Source organism: Anoplolepis gracilipes, chromosome 7, assembly GCF_047496725.1.
Source record: "Anoplolepis gracilipes chromosome 7, ASM4749672v1, whole genome shotgun sequence".
Classification (NCBI taxonomy): domain Eukaryota; kingdom Metazoa; phylum Arthropoda; class Insecta; order Hymenoptera; family Formicidae; genus Anoplolepis; species Anoplolepis gracilipes.
This window is the reverse complement of record NC_132976.1, coordinates 1,041,974-1,060,088: the sequence shown is the minus strand read 5'-3', so window position 1 is coordinate 1,060,088 and position 18,115 is coordinate 1,041,974. Positions and strand designations below refer to the sequence as shown.

The following is an 18,115-nucleotide window of genomic DNA, read 5'->3' as shown; positions in this document are numbered from 1 at the left end:
AGAGAAACAACGACAAGATTATTATCCATGTGTATAGATTATATTTTTAATTTTTATTATATATCAAATACACTATATTATGCAGATCGCAATGGCAGTGATGATGAAATGGGAGGCTGCACACACACACACACACACACACACACACACACACACTTTGATGGTTTTTTTGTTCTTTTTATTATTTTTTTTTTTTTTATTGAGACTTGCGAAAAATATATACAAAGGATGGAGAACTAATAATATAACACTATTACGCTTAAAAACTAAATAAACAAATGATTACCATGCTAGCATTAACGTGTGTTAATATTAATTTAAATAACATAATAGTTGTAACACCGTGTATGTGTTGTGTTTGTGTTATATGAGCATGGATGCGCCGAGACCAGAGAGAGAGAGAGAGAAAGAGAAGACTCCGAACGCACAGAGAGGGAGGGAGGGGGGAGCTTCCTTCCCCCCGCCTGATCTTGCTTCTCAGCACTCGGTGTACCTCTCCGTCATCCCCCTCGAAGATTATTTGCACGCTCGCTCGCAATGGTACGTATAGATATCATTCCGAATTTCTTGCCGCTTCTCTCGATCACGTTGCTAAAAGGATTTTCTGTCCAAAAAAAAAGAAAAAGAAAAAAAAAAAAAAAAAAAAAAAAAAAGCGAAAATCGTCCGCCTGCCACGATTATTGCTTCGAACATCTCCGTCTCGTTCGAGATGGTCGTTTTTATCTAACGCGGGCCCGCGGGGAACGATAATACAGCTCTCAGTCTCAGGGACCGGTACCCCGGGTGTCGCCGGGTGTGACAAAGAGCCATTGTTTCGAATCGCACGCGCTACGACGATGATTATTACTTGAATCTATATAATTCGTTCCTTACGAGACGCTCTCGTAACGAATATTAATATAATAATTCTAAGCGTTATATTGTCGCAGAGAAACTGAATTAAGATGACGTACGTAAAATTAATCGTGGATGTGATACACAAGGGCGCAAGGGAGTATCTCTCTCGCGATATAAATCTTATTTAAAATAATAATCTTAATCTTATTTAAAAGCACAAATCGCGACAGGAGTCTCGATCGCGCGCGCTGATAAATCTCTACCCTAACGACGATGGATCCTAATTAACGAATTATTTATCTTACAGCGATCGAATCCCGGTGAATCGATCCCTGATTCGCGCTTTGGTCACGGTCGGCCTAAATAATTGTAAGTCGCCGTGTATACAAGGTGCTCGCGCCTCCTCCTCCTCGCTTTCGGAGGGTGAGGACATCCTCGTGATTAAAGAACTGATTAATGAACGCTTCGGCCGAAAAGAGCGAAACGAGGCACGTCGTGATCACGCAAAAACACACTCGAATCCCGCCTTTACGTGTTACAGGGTTGTGCGTTTCGTCATCTACACGGTGCTGTATACGACACACCGTGTGACATTACCATTAGTCCAGATGCAATTTTTCTAGACTAAGTTACTTCTGAATAAACAATATACAAAAGAAAAAAAAAAAGTCGAAGAGAGTCGGAGACTTTCTGCATTCTCGACTACGTAGTAGTCATCGACCGCGAAAACAAATTGACGCATCATTCAGTCATGTTCATCTACGTAGTGTTTCATGTGCATAATCTATTCATCAAGGTGACCTGACCTGAATGAGAGCCGCAAATATAGATCAATTCTTACTCGCGCGTACAATTTTTTTTTTCCCCAATATAATATCTGATTTAAGATCTTCATTTTTCTCGAATCTGAAATATTTTGACTATTACTTAAAGAGCGTGAGAGAAAGAATTTTTCCATACTCGTGGCAGATAACCGATCAAAAGGGTTGAAAGAAAATGATTCAAACGTTGATCCAACTTGTTTCTTCAGTCGGAAAGAACACAAATCTCCAAGTTGAGTTTTAATTAAAGTTAAATTAATCTTGGCAATTTCTCTGAGAGGGGTGGATTAGATCCACCCACCGTTCATTCTCTCAACCCTTCGTCCGAACGACCTCGCGCCTAGTTTCCGCGATTAAGCCAGCCGACCCCTGGGTTCGATCTTGCAACGGCGCCGTGATACTAAATTTTTGAACACAATTTCTCGTGGTCGAGAGAGAAGAGAGTATCGAAAAGAGAGGCGGGAGCGCAGTTTTTCTGTCGATTCTCTTCGTGGTCGCCGCCTCGATCTCTTTTTTTTTTTTTTTTTATTTTATTTTGTTTTTTTCCTCGGGGAAATTCCCGCGCAAGACGAGAGACAAAAGATCACGCCCGATATGTCCCCGATGGTGGCTAAGTGCGCGTAATAAAACATTATATACATCCTCGAGAGGCTCGACCTGCGTAGAACTTAAGTGCGCGTTTATTGCTTCCCTTCAACTGCACGCGCAGCCGGTTTCTTTCGTATTTTTTTTTGTTTTTTTTTCCACATGTTTTAATAAAATATCACCTCTCACGAGAGGCAGGATATCACCTTTTTTTTTTTTCTGAAAAATATTCTCGTCCACGCACACGCAAAGAACATCGAAACATTTTGCGTGACGCGACGCTTTCTCCATTTTCCATCACATACTTGCTTTTGCACACTTGCACTCTCATTTTTTTTCGCTCTCCTCGAAGAGATCCGCTCGTTGCCAAGGCCGCGATATTTTGGTCGTTTCACTTTCTTCGTAACAAGAACACGGGATATTATATATATGTAATTTGAAACCTTCGATAAGGGTGAGAAATCCAGAAAACGCGATCCCCACACTGCCAAAATGATTGTCAGTCATCACGCAAATCGATTACCTTTCACGCCGAACTTATTTATTTACGGCCGGCATGTCTTGTCAAGCAAAAAAAGTGAAACAACAGCGAGTGAACGAAGCTGTTGCTACCGTAAACGCAATTGATACATTATGATTTTTCGACAGTGTGTCGCAATTGAGCAAACTCGATATTGCAAATCATTTTCTCTTTTGCGGAAAAGGCAAATTCAGAATATAATTAATAATTAATTTATGTTCTACATAATATGTTATTACAAAATAATTTCACCCCTAATCCTAGAATTGCTCTGTACATATACAATTGTATCTCGTCATCATTTGTCTTCTCTCTCTCTCTCTCTCTCTCTCTCTGTCTTTCACACATGCAAATAACACACGCACTAATCACAATTTTTCATCTTTAAAACATCTGTATTTAAACCTGATATAACTCGTGATCTAATCATTATATATCGCAATGAATTATAGACTAATTCAAGTTATCATAGCAGCGCCTTCATCCACTCGCATTTTCATAATTTTTCATTGTAATTTGGGTGAAACACACCCATTCCAACATCCTTGGGACGTTTATTGACTCTTAGGATCCATGATTTTATGTCGATATTAAATTGAACACTTGAGCAATTGAAATCGAATAAAATCGAAATGTTGCCTGTAAACATAAACAATTATTAAATTGATATCCAAATATCATTCAAATCTGAAAAAAGTGTTATTTATTCTCAAAGAACACGTTTAAACGTGCTTTATATTCATCTTCAAAGTTCGAATACGTTATTGATTTACTTTTCACATGTACTATTAGTAAACACGTGTCAAAGATCAGTTTTATTCATAAAGGATAATGGAAAGCGACCGTTGCTTTTCTTCAAGAAGCAATTGTTCGACTTTACTTCCGTGTGGATAACAATATTTTTTAACCGATTACTACTGACCGAAGACGACCATACAATCGATCTCCAAGAGTCAAAATCGTTCGAAGTAAGTTTATCATTTTTATTTTACACACTTTCTGTGCAGCAAGAAAAATAGAATTCTTAAAACTTAAACTCAGTTCTCGTTCGCTAGCGATCCGCAAACTCTCCTTCCGATCACAAACCCTCCGACTTCATTGCACCATCTACGTGTGCATACATGGCGGACGCCGCATTCGTGAAGGTGGAGTGTGCCATGTAGTGTGGATATTTACATTAGGCGCGTGCAAATGGCGAGTAAATCAGTAATGTCGGGCATCCAAGGGGAATTAGCGCAAGCGACCGTTTAATTGTCCTCACAACGATAATGTGTCTCAAGGACACATTTTCAATCCGAATTTATTCACTCGTGTATGCCCGATATTTAAAAAAAAAAAAAAAAAAATATATATATATATATATATATATATATATAAAATATACAAAAAGAAATTTTGTCAATTTCTTATCACTTGATTTGGTATAATTAAATAACATAAAATCGTAAATTTTTGTCGATGACAATAAGCGTTATTTTATTTTCGCTTTCGATTATATAATAAAAACTGTAAAGAGCCAATTCTAAGCATCCGGATAGTAAGATAATATATTACAATACTTGGAAAAAAGGAAAATCTGTAAGTGTAAGAAAATTAAGAATTCTACAAAAAAAAAAAGACAATATTTTCTACATTAAAATAACAAATACTTATGTACACGTGCTGTTATGTACGTAATAATAATTTATATTCGAGATTATTTAAAGTATTTAAAGTAGTTATTTAAACAAGTAATATTAACACACAATATTTTCTATTTTCTTCCGGAAGGATTTGTCTAAATATCTCAAACGTCATCAAGCAAATGTTTTCAGGTAGCAAATTTGTATAAAGCAATGATATGGAAAAAAAAAATTTACTGTTGAATGCGACGTAAAATCACTGCAATCGATTTCTCGTCGATAACAAAGTTGACTCTACACAAGCCGAAATTTCATTGATCGCGAAAATGACAAACGAAATCAGGAACACACATACATACGTGAATCAATATCAATCTTCCGCATATGTGTTGCAACTAGTCTCTGTCTCGTGTTTTATGGTCATTATTCTATATATTTGCGACACACTCCACCCTACGGCTGTTTGTGATTTCGGATAATCACACCCCGCATAATTCCGATATAACAATACTTATAGTCATCGATCACCTAGTATCGCTAGTGATTTGCTTTCCTTCCTTTAATTCGATATACATATATTTATTATATATAGATATATCAAAAATATCCTTAGTAAAATAAAGCATTTATATGTATAACACATGTGTGTGTGTATGCATGTGTATATATATCGTTTTTTATATACACACGTACTTTTTTATATTATATAATTATGTCTATTATTATTATTATTATTATTATTATTTTATATATATATATATATATATATATATATATATATATATATATCATATTTATATATATATAAAGTTTTTTTATTTATATAACGCGGTATTATATATACATGTAATACCTATGCTTTTATTCGTACATTCGTGCACGCGTACGCATGCATTTATATTTATATAAACGTGTGTTTGTGTGTGTTTATGTGTGTGCTTTGAATATATGAACATATGCATTAGTCGCTCGGTGAATATTTTTTTATGATAAAACGCATCTCGCGTATCTCGTCTAATGTATTAAATTGGAGCAGAGACAGGAGGAATTATTTTTTTTCGTAGATATACAAGATTTTCTTGCACAAACTTGTTTTGTAATAACTTTTCTAAGAAACTACCGTTTTATGAAAATGACAATCGAAAATCACGATCAGCAAAAAAATGAAACACCTCGAAGGAAAATTAAAACAATACAAGTATGTTTCAAAATAATATACTAAAAACAATAAGACACTAATCTGTGTACTATCCTTTATAAACAAATTTTGAATATATACATAGTTATAAGAGAATGATGATGAAAATAATTATCTCGTATTTTTGGTTGATGTGTAGGCAGTGTGTTGAGAATCTAAATGACACCAAAATATAATTGATTAAATAATACATAATAAAAGTACACATATGAACAAACATTCTTTTATGATTTGTAAAGTGAAAAATTACGCGTAAAATTTTGTATACGTTTCGTCAATCTATCTATTTCTATTTGGTTGAACAATGCTCAAATATATAAAAATATATAAAACGAGAGTACAACAATAATAATTCAAATATTTTATAACAGTAATATAACGACAATATTTTTTCCTCACGATATAAAAAATATAGCAACAATATTTTCCATGATTTTTAATGCAGGATATTACAGTGTGATAAAACGTAAGAAGTATATATACGAGCAAAGCTCGCACTTTCTAATTTTCTTTTTTTCGATATCTAGTTAGGAACGCAATTTTATTCTGTCTCTTATTCTCAGTTTTATTTCTAGTACTATTTTCAAGTGAAAATCTATAATAAACTAATGCTCAACATTCATGATTTTAAGATAAATAAGATCCACGCAAGTCATTCAATCACCATCTCTCTCTCTCTCTCTCTCTCTCTGCGAAATATTTCTTTTATTGTTAGTCACAAATATATATTGGGCAGTGTAGAGAAAATATGAATGTTGTTTCTATGTCTCACAAGAAAAAACTGTGCGCGATTATTTAATTTTTTTTTTTTTTTTTTTTTTTTTTTAACGGTATACTTTAAACTACGAATCGTTTTGAAGCATTATTTCGTAGTCTCTTGCATAAACGCGAATGGAAAGGATTTTCTGCCGGCAGTTTGGCGCAAACGGTGCGAAGAGAATTCCACATGTGTGTTAACAGGAACATGGTGTGGCGATGATGCGCGCTGAATGCCAAAACGCGGCTAAATACTGGCGCACATCAACACCCAAGTATGAATTAAACGTACTGATTTAATTAATTACATTTTTGTTATGCTTTTAAAAAAGATCGAGCAGGCCAATATTACAATGTATATTTCTTCAGGTCATCGTCGTATAGATGCCGAAAAAAGTATCTGCGTAGACAAAATATATACTGATTTGCGGCCTACGATATCGCACGTATGCAACTTTGAACTCGAATCTTTTCTTCAGACGCGGTAAAGAGGAACAAACTACCGTTAAGAATCCTCATAAAATATACACACACACACACACACACACACACACACACACACACACACACACACACATATATATATATATATATATATATATATATATATATTAAAATATATATACATAAATATATATATTCATATATACATTAAAATATATATACATAAATATATATATTCATATATACATTAAATTTATATTAATTAATTTACATATATCAATATATATATATATATATATATTAAATTTTTATGCACCCCTTTTCTTGATTTACCCCTTCTCTTCGCTCCGTTTTTGAAAAATAGATATGTCCGGTATACCGTTCAAAAAAATTAGTAAAGTAATCTTTAGAGTTTGAAGTCTGTGTAAAAAAAAAAGATATTCTTCTTACTTAGTTTTACGTTCCCAACTAAATGTAAAGAAAAGATAAAAAAGGCAGATATTATAATTGTAAATTTAAATTAGAATCGATACAATCCTGTTAAAGTGATAAACCTCGTTTTATTTATGCATGTGATAGCTCCAGTAAATCAATAATGTATAATCGGCGAGACGACTCTTTGTGATAGGAAAAAAACATAATGTAAAATACCCAAGTTTTTTTTTCACATTTGTTACGAGAAAATCTTTTTCGATGTCTTCGGAAACGATGATTTCAAATAAAAGTAAAATTTACTTGATTAAAAATAATTGACAACACTCGCTAAACAACTTCTACTTGGGAGTTAATATAATTATCTTTTTCTGCATCTTTTTTAATATAGAATGTATTGCAGAAAAAAATGGTCAAATTGTTTGAAAACTTATACTACTTAGCTTGAAAGTCGATAAAGTCACGTGAAACTTGTAGTTCTTTAATGGCAACTGTTTATTAGAAATGTCAAGTTTTTCACAAAAGATGCATCTGCCGATTACGACAACGATTTACTAGAGGACTCTGCATATTAACGTCGATAATGACTCTGTGAAATTGTACAATTACAGATATTGTAATAACTTTCGCGCTGCCTTTTGTAATTTTAGGCACTTTCCGTGGAAACAGCATTGTTCAACACGTTTTTGCATTAATACATTTTATAATAAAGCTTTGGTTGTTAATATATATAATATATGTATAATATTGTTAAAATCGAAGTGTTTCATAATTTATTCAAATTATTGTATTAATTTATCTACAAGTTTGCGATTATTATGATTAATGCAATAAATATAAATCGTCTATAATATATAATGTGTCTGTCATTTTAATCGTAATATAAACTCAATATATTGTATATTGTGTATGATGTATGTGTGTGTGTGTGTGTGTGTGTACATATATATATATATATTTGAGCGTTCAAGCTCGGTAAGTGCATACCGTGATGCGCTCACGTAAGGCAAAAACTGCTCTCCGAGCATTGATCAACATCTTGTTTTGGCGGCAATTTCGGTCAGACGCGTAAAAAAAGCGCATCCGCTCATTCGTACTCGCCGCACTGCGTTTTCTCCTTTGAAAAGGAAGAGAAGAAACTGTGTGCTCAACAATATCTACTTACGTTCTCTCTCATTTGTCAGCAGGTCTCGTGACGGTCTGCGGTATTACCGTCAACGATTTTGGGATCTTGGGCAAAATCGGAATCGGATTGTTCGCTGACGACGTCATCGTCGGCTTGGTCGTCACCTGGATCGACTTGGGCAGATTAAGATTGTGTATGAGATTTTGCCCGATCGGATTGTTCTCGTTCGCAGCGGAACGCGTCATGTCGCAGATCAGCGGCTCGAAGTCACCGCGACTCTGACGGCTCAGCATCTCCTGCTGCATCCGTAAATGCCTCTGGAACTGTTGGTTGTGTCCGGGAATCGTGGCGATCTGGGTCTTTTGGTAATGCGATCTGAAATTGCTGCTGGTCGACGATGAGTTTGAACCGCCGATTGATCCGTTACTCGTACCGGCACCAAACTGCCTGTCGCTGAGCTTCTGCCGTTTGTGGAGCGACTGCATCCGCTTCAGGTCCGGGTCGCTCAATTGAAACACTTTATTACCGCCGTAAGCAGAGGACGGGCTTTGTCCATCTTTCCGCTTAACGCCACCGTTCGTTGACGAGGTACCGACTCCGCCACCGCCGCTACTGGTTGATGGCAGGCTTAATCGTTGCAGATTAGGTGGCGGTTTCTTGATAATCGATACCCCCGAGTTGAGTTTAAGCACTCGCGGTGAATTCACCTTTGTCGTCGAATACGATGACATGACACTGCCACCGCTGCTGGTTGACGGTTTGGTCATCGAACTTGCGCCAGATATGGACAGTCTATCCTTTTCCATCACATAACCGCCGCTTAAACGGCGCGAATTGTATTCTGCCGCGATCGGTTCCATTATCGGTTCGTCCATCTTTTCCGGGCCCTCGTACGATATCAGTCTGTTTTGCACCGATGTGGAATAATTTATCGCATTCCGCGAAGCGTTTGGCGCCAATATCAAGTCGCCGGCCCTGTAGTACTTCTCAAGAAGGATCAGGTGTCGTAGGAAGGAGCTCTGATTGCCGTATGGTCGTTGCAACTGCTGCCAGAGATGCTTGGTTTCGCGATCATATTGGATCATTGTCGCGCACTTTTCCCATCCCTGCGGCGTTACTTCGCGTATATTCTGAAACTCAATGTTGACGTGAAGATTCATCTCCTCTTCACCTGGGAAAAGCGTGCGCACGCTTATGGAAGGATTCGCGCCGAGTCTCTGCACTACGGGCGTTATATCGTTATTGTTGTTATTATTATTATTATTGAGTCTCGGTCTCTTCGGCAGTCGTGTCAGGGTAACCTCGTTATCTATCCCGAGAATCTCAACCATCTCATTCGTCGTCGCGCCTTCGCCCGTCGATGTGTATGCATGCATATCGAGCATCTTACGCTTCTTCAAATTCTCCACAGCGCTCTCGATGCTATTGAGATATTGAATGTCCGTGCCTCCGTTCTCGTCGCCGCTCGCCTTCGCGGCGCGATTCTCGCCACTCATCTCGCAGGAGCTCGGACGTCCCACACCGTCGTTCTTATTTGGTTCTGGCGTTGACTTTTCCGACGTACCGCTCGTAACATGCTCCGGGGACTTGGAACTCCCGCTCTTAAGCTGCGTGCTTTTGGTGCTCTTCTTATTCTTCTTGTCCTTGGTCTGATTCGCTTGTTGTGAATCATCCTCTTCGACGTAGGCCACTTCGATTCCATGGTAATGCAAGATCCTGCATGTCGGAAAGTATTTTTCTTCAATTTTCTCTTTCTTCAATGAAATTTCTCTCGACTTAGCCTGTACTATACTCACCGCTTTCGATAACTCTTACAAAAGTTCCTATGATTCAGGTTCATGTTCTCGAGATCTTTATACTTGACTTGCAGCTGCGTAAAATATCGACATAGTTTGCATACAAACGTGCCGGGCGTTAGCAAAACGGGGATTCCTTGCTGACCGATTAGCTGATTCAATTCGTCTATCTCCGCACTAGTCAGCTGATGAGTATGCGTCCGTGCTAGCCGGCGTTTGCACAACGCGCACGTCAAAAATCGCCCAATTTTCTCGTAATGACTAACACAGAATGACAACGTGGTGTGCTGACTCGATTCCCAATCTATGTCGACCTGCAATAATATTTCTCATTTAGAAGCACAAGCGTCATAAGCGTTTTTTAATACTAAGAATAATCGTTACAAAGATTAACCTGATTTTGTAGAGCGGCTTTTATCTTGAGCAACCAACGGCGTTTAACGTGATGTCGCGCGGGATCCCGACATTCACGAGCCGTACATTTTGGTACCATCAATTGTCTGTGCTGTTTTTGCGGCTTCTGTTGCATATTTGCCGGGCTAGTGTTTGCCTAAGAAAAAACAGATAAACTATCAATCAGAATTATGGCAATCACGTATATATACGTCTGCAATTAATTTACAAGGGACATGACGATTCTTGCGATTTTTATTATCAAGGAGCAACAAACCTTCCTATCAACGTGACGATAACACGCATCGCATAGACACGAATCTTTCGTAAGATGTCTCTCCAAATTCAAGATCTTCTTTCGCCTTTCGTCGGATTTTATTTGCGCTAGGTGCATCGGCGTGTCCAAGGAACCAAACTTGCCGAAGCAATAGGAACATACGTCGGCACATACACGTCCAGGATGTATGGAAAAGGAAGAGGATTTCTCTGGTATAACAAGTGATTGACGATCCTTAGGTGTGGCGTCTTCATTGTCGTCATCTGTGATGATAAAAATTGACCAATTATTATTAAATGTCGAACATGTAACTGTTCTTCCGACTTGGATAATGCGAAGGCGTCGGTATTAGTGAGATTGTAATAGGTGAAAAGCAACAGCGTTCTTCGGCATGCATTGTTATTAAAAAAATATTAGTGTAAGTGTAGTTTTTGGAACTAGTGGTCTGAAATACAAAAAGTGTTGCGTAATACTTTCGTATCAGATTAGTGCATATTACTTTCTTTTAATTACATTAGGAACAACAATAGCTTTAAAAATGGAAAAAAAAAAATGACAATATAAATAGAGCGTTAATGCAATTTCGAGTATATTAATAATTTGCTTTAAAATATCCGAGATGAACAAATGTGAGCGCGATCGCTCATTGTACTGTGCTAATCTCGATGTACGTACATAAAACCGCGCGCTTAGATTGGTTTCAAAAGAAATATGACATTTTTTTTTGGAAAAGGCGATAAAAAGGAAAAGTAAGTGAGATTATCAATTTAGTTATGCCCTCAACCAGGATTACCGCAAGAGTGTCTGTGGTTAGTAGTGAACTTTCGGTTCGCACCAGAGCTGCTATCTCCCAAACCACTGGTTCCAAACTGAAAAAAAAGGAAACAAAATATAATTGGATCGGTCGTAAAAAAAATATATATAAAATATATCAAAAATTAACCCATTTACACCCGTATCGATATATATTTTTTTAATTTAACTTGTTTTTCATGCACGCGACGTAAAAATTAAATAACCGCGCGTTACAAAATCAAAGGTATAATAAAATAAATCTCTAAAAAGTGATAATAGATTGCATTTACTAGAAATCTCTTTCAGTTGCCATAATCGATCGACAATTTGATATCACAGTGCGGTTTTAAATTAAACGCGAAAAAAAAAAAAAAAAAAAAAAACCACACATTCGTCGAGCAAATGAATTACATTCGAGCAAAAAGCGAGAAATCAATCATTCTCTTACCTCCTTTTGAATGGTGTAGAACTCGGGTGAGTCCCCTTCTCCTTCTCCGCGTCCCTGTTTGAGGATCATCTTTAATGGTGATCGCGAGCCCCGTTTGTCCTTATCCTTCTCCTTTTGCACCTTGATAATTGTCTTTAAAGTGCCCGATGACTGCTCTTTTTTAATTTTTTGTTGATTTTGCAGTCTCTTGGCGGCTTCTTCCAAGGATTCTAGCCCCAATGTTCGTAAGATCGATTCCTTCCTTTCCTTATCTTCAGGTGTTTCCAGAATCTTTGGCATATCGCTATTAGACGACTCGCCAGACGTGGAAGTCTCGTCGGAATCTTTCTGCATCAGCTCCGGCATCTTGGGACTCTTGCATTCATTTACCAAAATATCTATATTGTCAGTTGTCTGCTCTGACACGTGATTCTCGGATAGGTTTCGCGAGAGTTGCCGTTCCCCGCTTTTGCAGCTTTTCGAGCCAACTGTCGTCAAGTCGTTTTCCGATTTGCTGCGCACACTGGGCCCCTTCTTGTCAAGTCCATCTTGTTCCTTGAAAAATTCACGGAAGCTATCTGTACGTTCGGCGCCGGCGTACTTGTTCAAATATGATCTATTATTCTCATTGATCTTGGCGACCTCGTTGTCCAGCAGAGTCTCCTCTTTATTCTGCTGATCGGACTTTCGAGAGTCTCGCTTGACGCGTTTGCTCTTAGAGCTGTTGGACAACTGCGGTTCTTCCCTACGCTTCTTCGTGTCTCTGCTGCGACGGGTACGGGATTGAGACTCGAGGACGTCATCCGATTCATTGCTATTGGGCGAATCACGTGCATTTTCAATCTTCTGAGAATCTTCAGAAACGACAGTTTCGTCCAATGATGATGAACTTTGCGGTGTCTGGTCGGCGTCGCTCTGTAGATCGGAATTTTGCGTCTTTTGAACGCCAGTTTCCTCTGCCTTGACTTTCACGCCATCGACGTACTCGCGACGAGAGGCGGTTTGTTGTTTCTTCTGTTTATCACGAGTTCGTAAAACTCTCCTCTTTTTCTCGTTGGCAGGTTTCTGTTCTTCGGAATCTTTATTGTCTGATGATTTATTGCTTGCATCCGCTTCCGCAAGTTCCGGATTTTGCCCCGAAACATTCTCGTCCAAATTTGGAGAGCCAGTTTTATCTGTTTCGTTACCTTTTTGTTCATTTCGATCAAGCTCCTTGCTTTCGTCATTCTGTCGAGGAACGGGAGTGGTGCAGGTGCGTACAGGCACAGAATTTACAGAGTTACATTCGCTATTATTTGAATCACAGTTTGCGGTGACTGATACGTTATTTGCTTTAGAATGTTTCGCGCTTTGCGCTGTTTTGCAGGAAGTATCGTTCTCTTGCAATGTTTCAATCGCATCGGCAAGCTTATCATCCGACTCTGCATGACTCTCGTTCAGTACTTCGTTCGCAGTATTGGCAGCTGATTCCAACGGCATAGAACTGTCGTCGCAGCAAGCAGATGCTTCTTCCTGTTCATTTACACGCTCGATCCCTGGCGGCTCCTTATCCAATACCATTGTATCGAAAATGATTTCTTTGCTTAGTGATGTATCATTTGTAGCACTTGATGATGATAACGTGACAGAATGGTCTTCCGCTACTAATCTTTCTACCTCGCGAGATATACTTTCCAACGTTTCCGAGTCTTCCGAATTGCTTAGAGAAGTTTCTGATCTTTTTTCTTCCAAAGACTTTTCCGTAAGTCTCTCCTCTGCTTGCCGAGAGGTTGCAGGTACCAGCGCAGTTGTAGCATTATCGTCTAAAAGTTGACGAGATGTCGTGTCTTCTGAAATCGTGTCCTCATTCGTAGATTTTTGATGTTCCGCTGGAACATCTTCCGATTTCGAGATTGTTTTACTCGATGTCCTGTTCGATTTTTTCGCTTCGGGGCTGACGCTGTCTGAACTTTTATCACTGATCCTCGAAGACTTTCTCGTAGCGATCTTCTTATTCTCGTCCAATGTCTTGGACTCATTATCACTGGAATTGACCGAGGCATTGCTGGCTGTGCTACAACCAACATTCCCGATTCCTGGTTCAGCCGTACTGTCGTAAGATGCAGCATTACTATTATTATTTATATTACACGTAGATTCACAAATATTATGTACATTATTAATTTTGTCACTATCGGAGGCCTTGTTCTCCTGGATGTTCTGCGAATGCGTCTCTGCTTCCCCAATATCAGACTTGACTAGTTTCTCTTCAATCTCTTTGGCAGTATCGGCCACTTTTGGTACCGAATTTTCCGAACTATCTGACGTGATCTCGTTTTTCGTAACGGCGGACCTGTCCTCATCGGTATTGTCCTCCAATCCCATTTTCTGAGATTCCGTACTGAGTGGCGCGACAATCTCTTCGATTTTGGGCACATCGAAGTTTTTACTCAGTACAAGACCCTTCTCTTGAGCAAATATCTTGCTCTCGATGTTTTTTGCAATAGTTAATTTAATGTTTTCAATCATTTGATCTATTTGCGATTTTGAATTACCATCTGATTTATCCGCACTATAAAAGGAATTAACTGTCTTCTTCATATCTATGTTTAAACTACTTCTACGACCTTTCGATTTATCCGTAAGTTTAGCTAAGATATTATCCTTTCTTGCTTGATCTAAATTATGAAGCTTCTTTGAATCCTCTTGCGCTTCCGCACACTTGGACGTATCTTTTAAACGTACCTCTTCAATTTTAATATCGTCATCTTTTGTCGCTTCGTTTTCTATAGTTTTAGCTTTAGTTTTAGAACGCAATGTCGGTCCCGTTTCATTTGTTCTATCCACACGATCACTATTATTATTATTCTCCATTTCCAATCCAACATCAGTTTCCTCGTCAAAACTCTTGGACACCTCATCCTTTAAACAAATTTCTTCCTTGCTCGATGCCACAGTAGTTTGAGATTCGTTACTGGGATCCGAAAAGCAAGAATCCATATTTGTATCCGAGATATGTTCTATCAAATTATCTAAAATAGTAGTCCCATCAGAGTTTAATCTATGACGCTTTTTACAATCATTATCTGCAGAGTTTCCAGAATCTGACAATTGTCGTTGCTTTCCTTTTCTCAAGCTTCTTTGAGACGTTTGTTCGCTATAGCCGACTTTCGATCTCTTTCTCAATTGAATGGCATTCTGGAAGTGGAATCCTTGATCCAATTCTGCATATTCTCCATCTGATGTAACTTTGTCATCGGTGTCAGGCTCTTTCTTTATTTCAATGTCGCAGACAATGTTTTCATCCACCAACATCTTCTTACTCCTTGTAACTTTTCCTTCAATTTTCTCTGTAACGCTCTGTTGATTTTCAGTTTCAGAATCACTCAACATCGAAGAAGCAATAACTTCGTCTATAGTAAGATCAATAGAGTTCTTGTCATCCAAAACTGCCTTTGGAAATTTTTCAACGCTGGAATTGCTTTTTACGCTATTACAATCTGACTCCTTGCTACTGCTCTTTCGGCTCTTTGCACCCTTGGGCAAATCTCTGTTATCCTCTACTTTGATGAGATTATCCTTGATATTGTTCTTCTTCAAATTTGTCAACTTTGCAGTTTTGGCACTCTTGGACAAAGAGTAAGGAATTTCTATCGTTTTTCCCTTTCTGCCAAATTTTGGACTAACTTTAAAGCTAGATGTAACACTGGCCTCTTCTTTGTTCTGAATGTCAGATTTGATTTTTTTGGTCCTGAGATTGTTCTTGGCACTTTTACTTGGTGTTTCAGTTCCTTTGCCTTCGTTGTCTCTATTGTTTGTCTGATTTTCCGAGAGTTTCGAAACGATTTCGACTGTTTTAACAGTTGATTCCTCTGATTGTTTAACTCTTTTAGCCTTCACACCCTTCTTTACGTCAGGAGCTATCCTGTGTATATTTTTATTTGTCACTTTCTTGGCAACCTTGGACTTGATAAGATTTGCCTTGGCTGCTCTTAAGTTCTGTTTGCGTTTCAGATTTTTAAGGGCATTCCTGCGTGGCAAGCTTGCCTCTAGTTTAACAGGGAGCTGACTACCAGTTGCTACTGTATCAAAAATCTCTTGCGCAAGTTGCTGCTGCTTTATATTCGGCAATGATTTGCCTTTCTTATTCTTGACCTCATTGGATGGCAAGCCAGAGTCATTACTCGCCTTCTGTTTAGATTTGGAAGGCGCTAAGGGTTTCTTTTCCCTGGATGCCATCTCACTTCCACCCACATTGGGCTCCTGCAATATCATTTACATTTTCTAGAAAAAAGAACATTCTCCCTCTATCAAAATTTATAAAATAATACACATATTTTTTTCTTCAATAATATTACAAAAATTTACTTTATCGCACAAAATTATTTTAAGTAAACAATTTTCAATGTTTATTTCATTCGATCTAGATATACTTTAAAACTAATGAAAAAAAAAAAAAAGAGTTAAAAATGTTATCCAAATTTTAATGTAAAAAATATTAATTGCAAAAAAATACTGCATATTTTAATGTAAATATTAATTAAAAAAAAAATGCATCATAAAAGTAAAATGGCGAGTTGAAAACTATTTGAGAACGCTACGGAGCACGTGGATGCCAATATATATTTCATGTGTAATCGAGACTCGAAACGAAGAAAGAGATCCAAGAGAGGGAGAGAGTAGAGAGAAGAGAGAGGAGAGGGGGGATAGGAAATGGCGACAAATACGCGACTCGGAGAAAAAAAAAAAAAAAATGCACAATTTTTTTAATCCGACGAAAACGGACGGGATAGCGGAGTCGATAGATGCGGCCCTGGCGGGCAGAAAATTACGTGACAAAGTTTGCGTTAACACACGGATGCACGAAGCGCCTCGCTCGCTGCTCGGCTCTCCCGTCCAGAGCCGAGAACCGCGGCTGAAATATTTCGCGCGATATCTCGCCTCGCGTCGAACCGATCCCGACGATTTCGCGCTCGCGAGAGAGCGCGTGCCACACGCTAACTGCCCGGCCGAGAAATCCGATCGGGAGCGCGGCGGAAGGCCGCGAAATCGTCGCGACAAGTCGTCGCGAAAAAATCGCCACGAATAAACAAAAGGTCGGGCCGCGCGACTCGGATCTTTCGAGGCTCCAGGGCGACGCCGCGGCGCCCCGGTGACGGGCGATCGCGGGCTCGTCGCCGAGCCCGGTCACTGTACTCACCTCGGGGACCGAAAATCCTGCCGTAGGTCCGTGGTGATCGCGAGAAAAATCGCGGACGACGATCCCCGTGAAAGAGACAGTCCCGTTGCAGGGTGTCTATACGCCGTCCCACTGTTTTCCGGCTGTCGCCACCTGACGGCCGTGGCGCGCGGCTTCTCCTAAGCGCATAGTCCGTTCGTGATAACGCCGCGTCGAAGGCGCGTCACTTTGCCGGACTGCACCCCCGTGCGGCCGAAATCGGCCGAGATAGGACGGACGAGAGCGTGGTCGTGCCGGTTCCTGGGTGCGCGGGTCCGCGATGGAGGAAAAAACGAACGAAAGAAAAAAAAAAAAAAAAAAAGAAAAAAGAAAAGAAAAGAAAAAAACTCGCGCACCGTCGCGAGTCACGAGTCGCGACGTCAAGCACGCCGCGAGACAGCGGGCTTCGGGCTTTGGTCTTCGGGCTTCTCTACCGGGTTCTCTCGCGTTCACCTCACCTCACCTCGCCTCGCTTCGCCCCACGTCCCACGTCCCACGTCCCACGTCCCACGTCGCACGTCCCACCTAACTTCCCCGCTATGGTGCGTGCGCGCTAACTCGATTTTGCGTTCCAAGCGCGGATTTTAGCCTCGTAGCGAGCGCGCGGACGCGTTCACCTACCTATCGGAATAGCCTGCCGCCGTCGTCGTTGTCGTGGTCGTCGTCGTCGGCGGTAGCGGCGGCGGCGATGATGATGATCGTAGCGAGCCCGCAACTCGCGAGACGAGCGAGAACGAACGTCACGGATGAATGACGCGCGGGTTAGATACGCGGTAGCAGGACCCGCGATACGAGAACTCTCGCGATAGGTAGACGAGTCGGGACGGCCTGGATCGGCCGTGGCAGAGAACGCGAGAGGGAAGACGCGCCCGTCGTACGGTGCGCATCA

General features: G+C 39.6%; 1 protein-coding gene across 6 annotated transcripts; it reads right to left on the bottom strand.

Moving 5' to 3' along the window:
• Nucleotides 1-18: 18 nt before the first annotated feature.
• On the bottom strand, nucleotides 19-17,987 carry East (enhanced adult sensory threshold). 6 transcript variants are annotated; one of them, XM_072896135.1, is made up of 7 exons: nucleotides 17,848-17,987; nucleotides 12,051-16,271; nucleotides 11,601-11,676; nucleotides 10,808-11,070; nucleotides 10,532-10,687; nucleotides 10,138-10,451; nucleotides 19-10,057 (listed from the first exon to the last, which is right to left on the bottom strand). In XM_072896135.1, exons 2-7 carry the CDS (start codon nucleotides 16,245-16,247, stop codon nucleotides 8,389-8,391), a joined length of 6,675 nt encoding a protein of 2,224 aa, XP_072752236.1. In that variant the 5' UTR covers nucleotides 16,248-16,271; nucleotides 17,848-17,987; the 3' UTR covers nucleotides 19-8,388. The 6 variants fall into 6 exon arrangements, with proteins under 6 accessions (XP_072752236.1, XP_072752235.1, XP_072752237.1 ...); XM_072896134.1 differs by lacking the exon at nucleotides 17,848-17,987 and adding an exon at nucleotides 17,209-17,836; XM_072896136.1 differs by lacking the exon at nucleotides 17,848-17,987 and adding an exon at nucleotides 17,209-17,836 and having other exon boundaries at nucleotides 11,643-11,676.
• Between the last annotated feature and the right edge of the window lie 128 nt (nucleotides 17,988-18,115).

Excerpts from the sequence above, each read along its gene's own strand:
- East (XM_072896131.1), bottom strand. The coding sequence starts at position 16,283 with ATGATATTGCAGGAGCCCAATGTGGGTGGAAGTGAGATGGCATCCAGG. Across the intron at positions 10,688-10,807 it reads ATCGTCACGTTGATAGGAAG|GCAAACACTAGCCCGGCAAA; the intron begins GTTTGTTGCTCC and ends GTTTTTTCTTAG. Across the intron at positions 10,452-10,531 it reads AAGCCGCTCTACAAAATCAG|GTCGACATAGATTGGGAATC; the intron begins GTTAATCTTTGT and ends ATATTATTGCAG.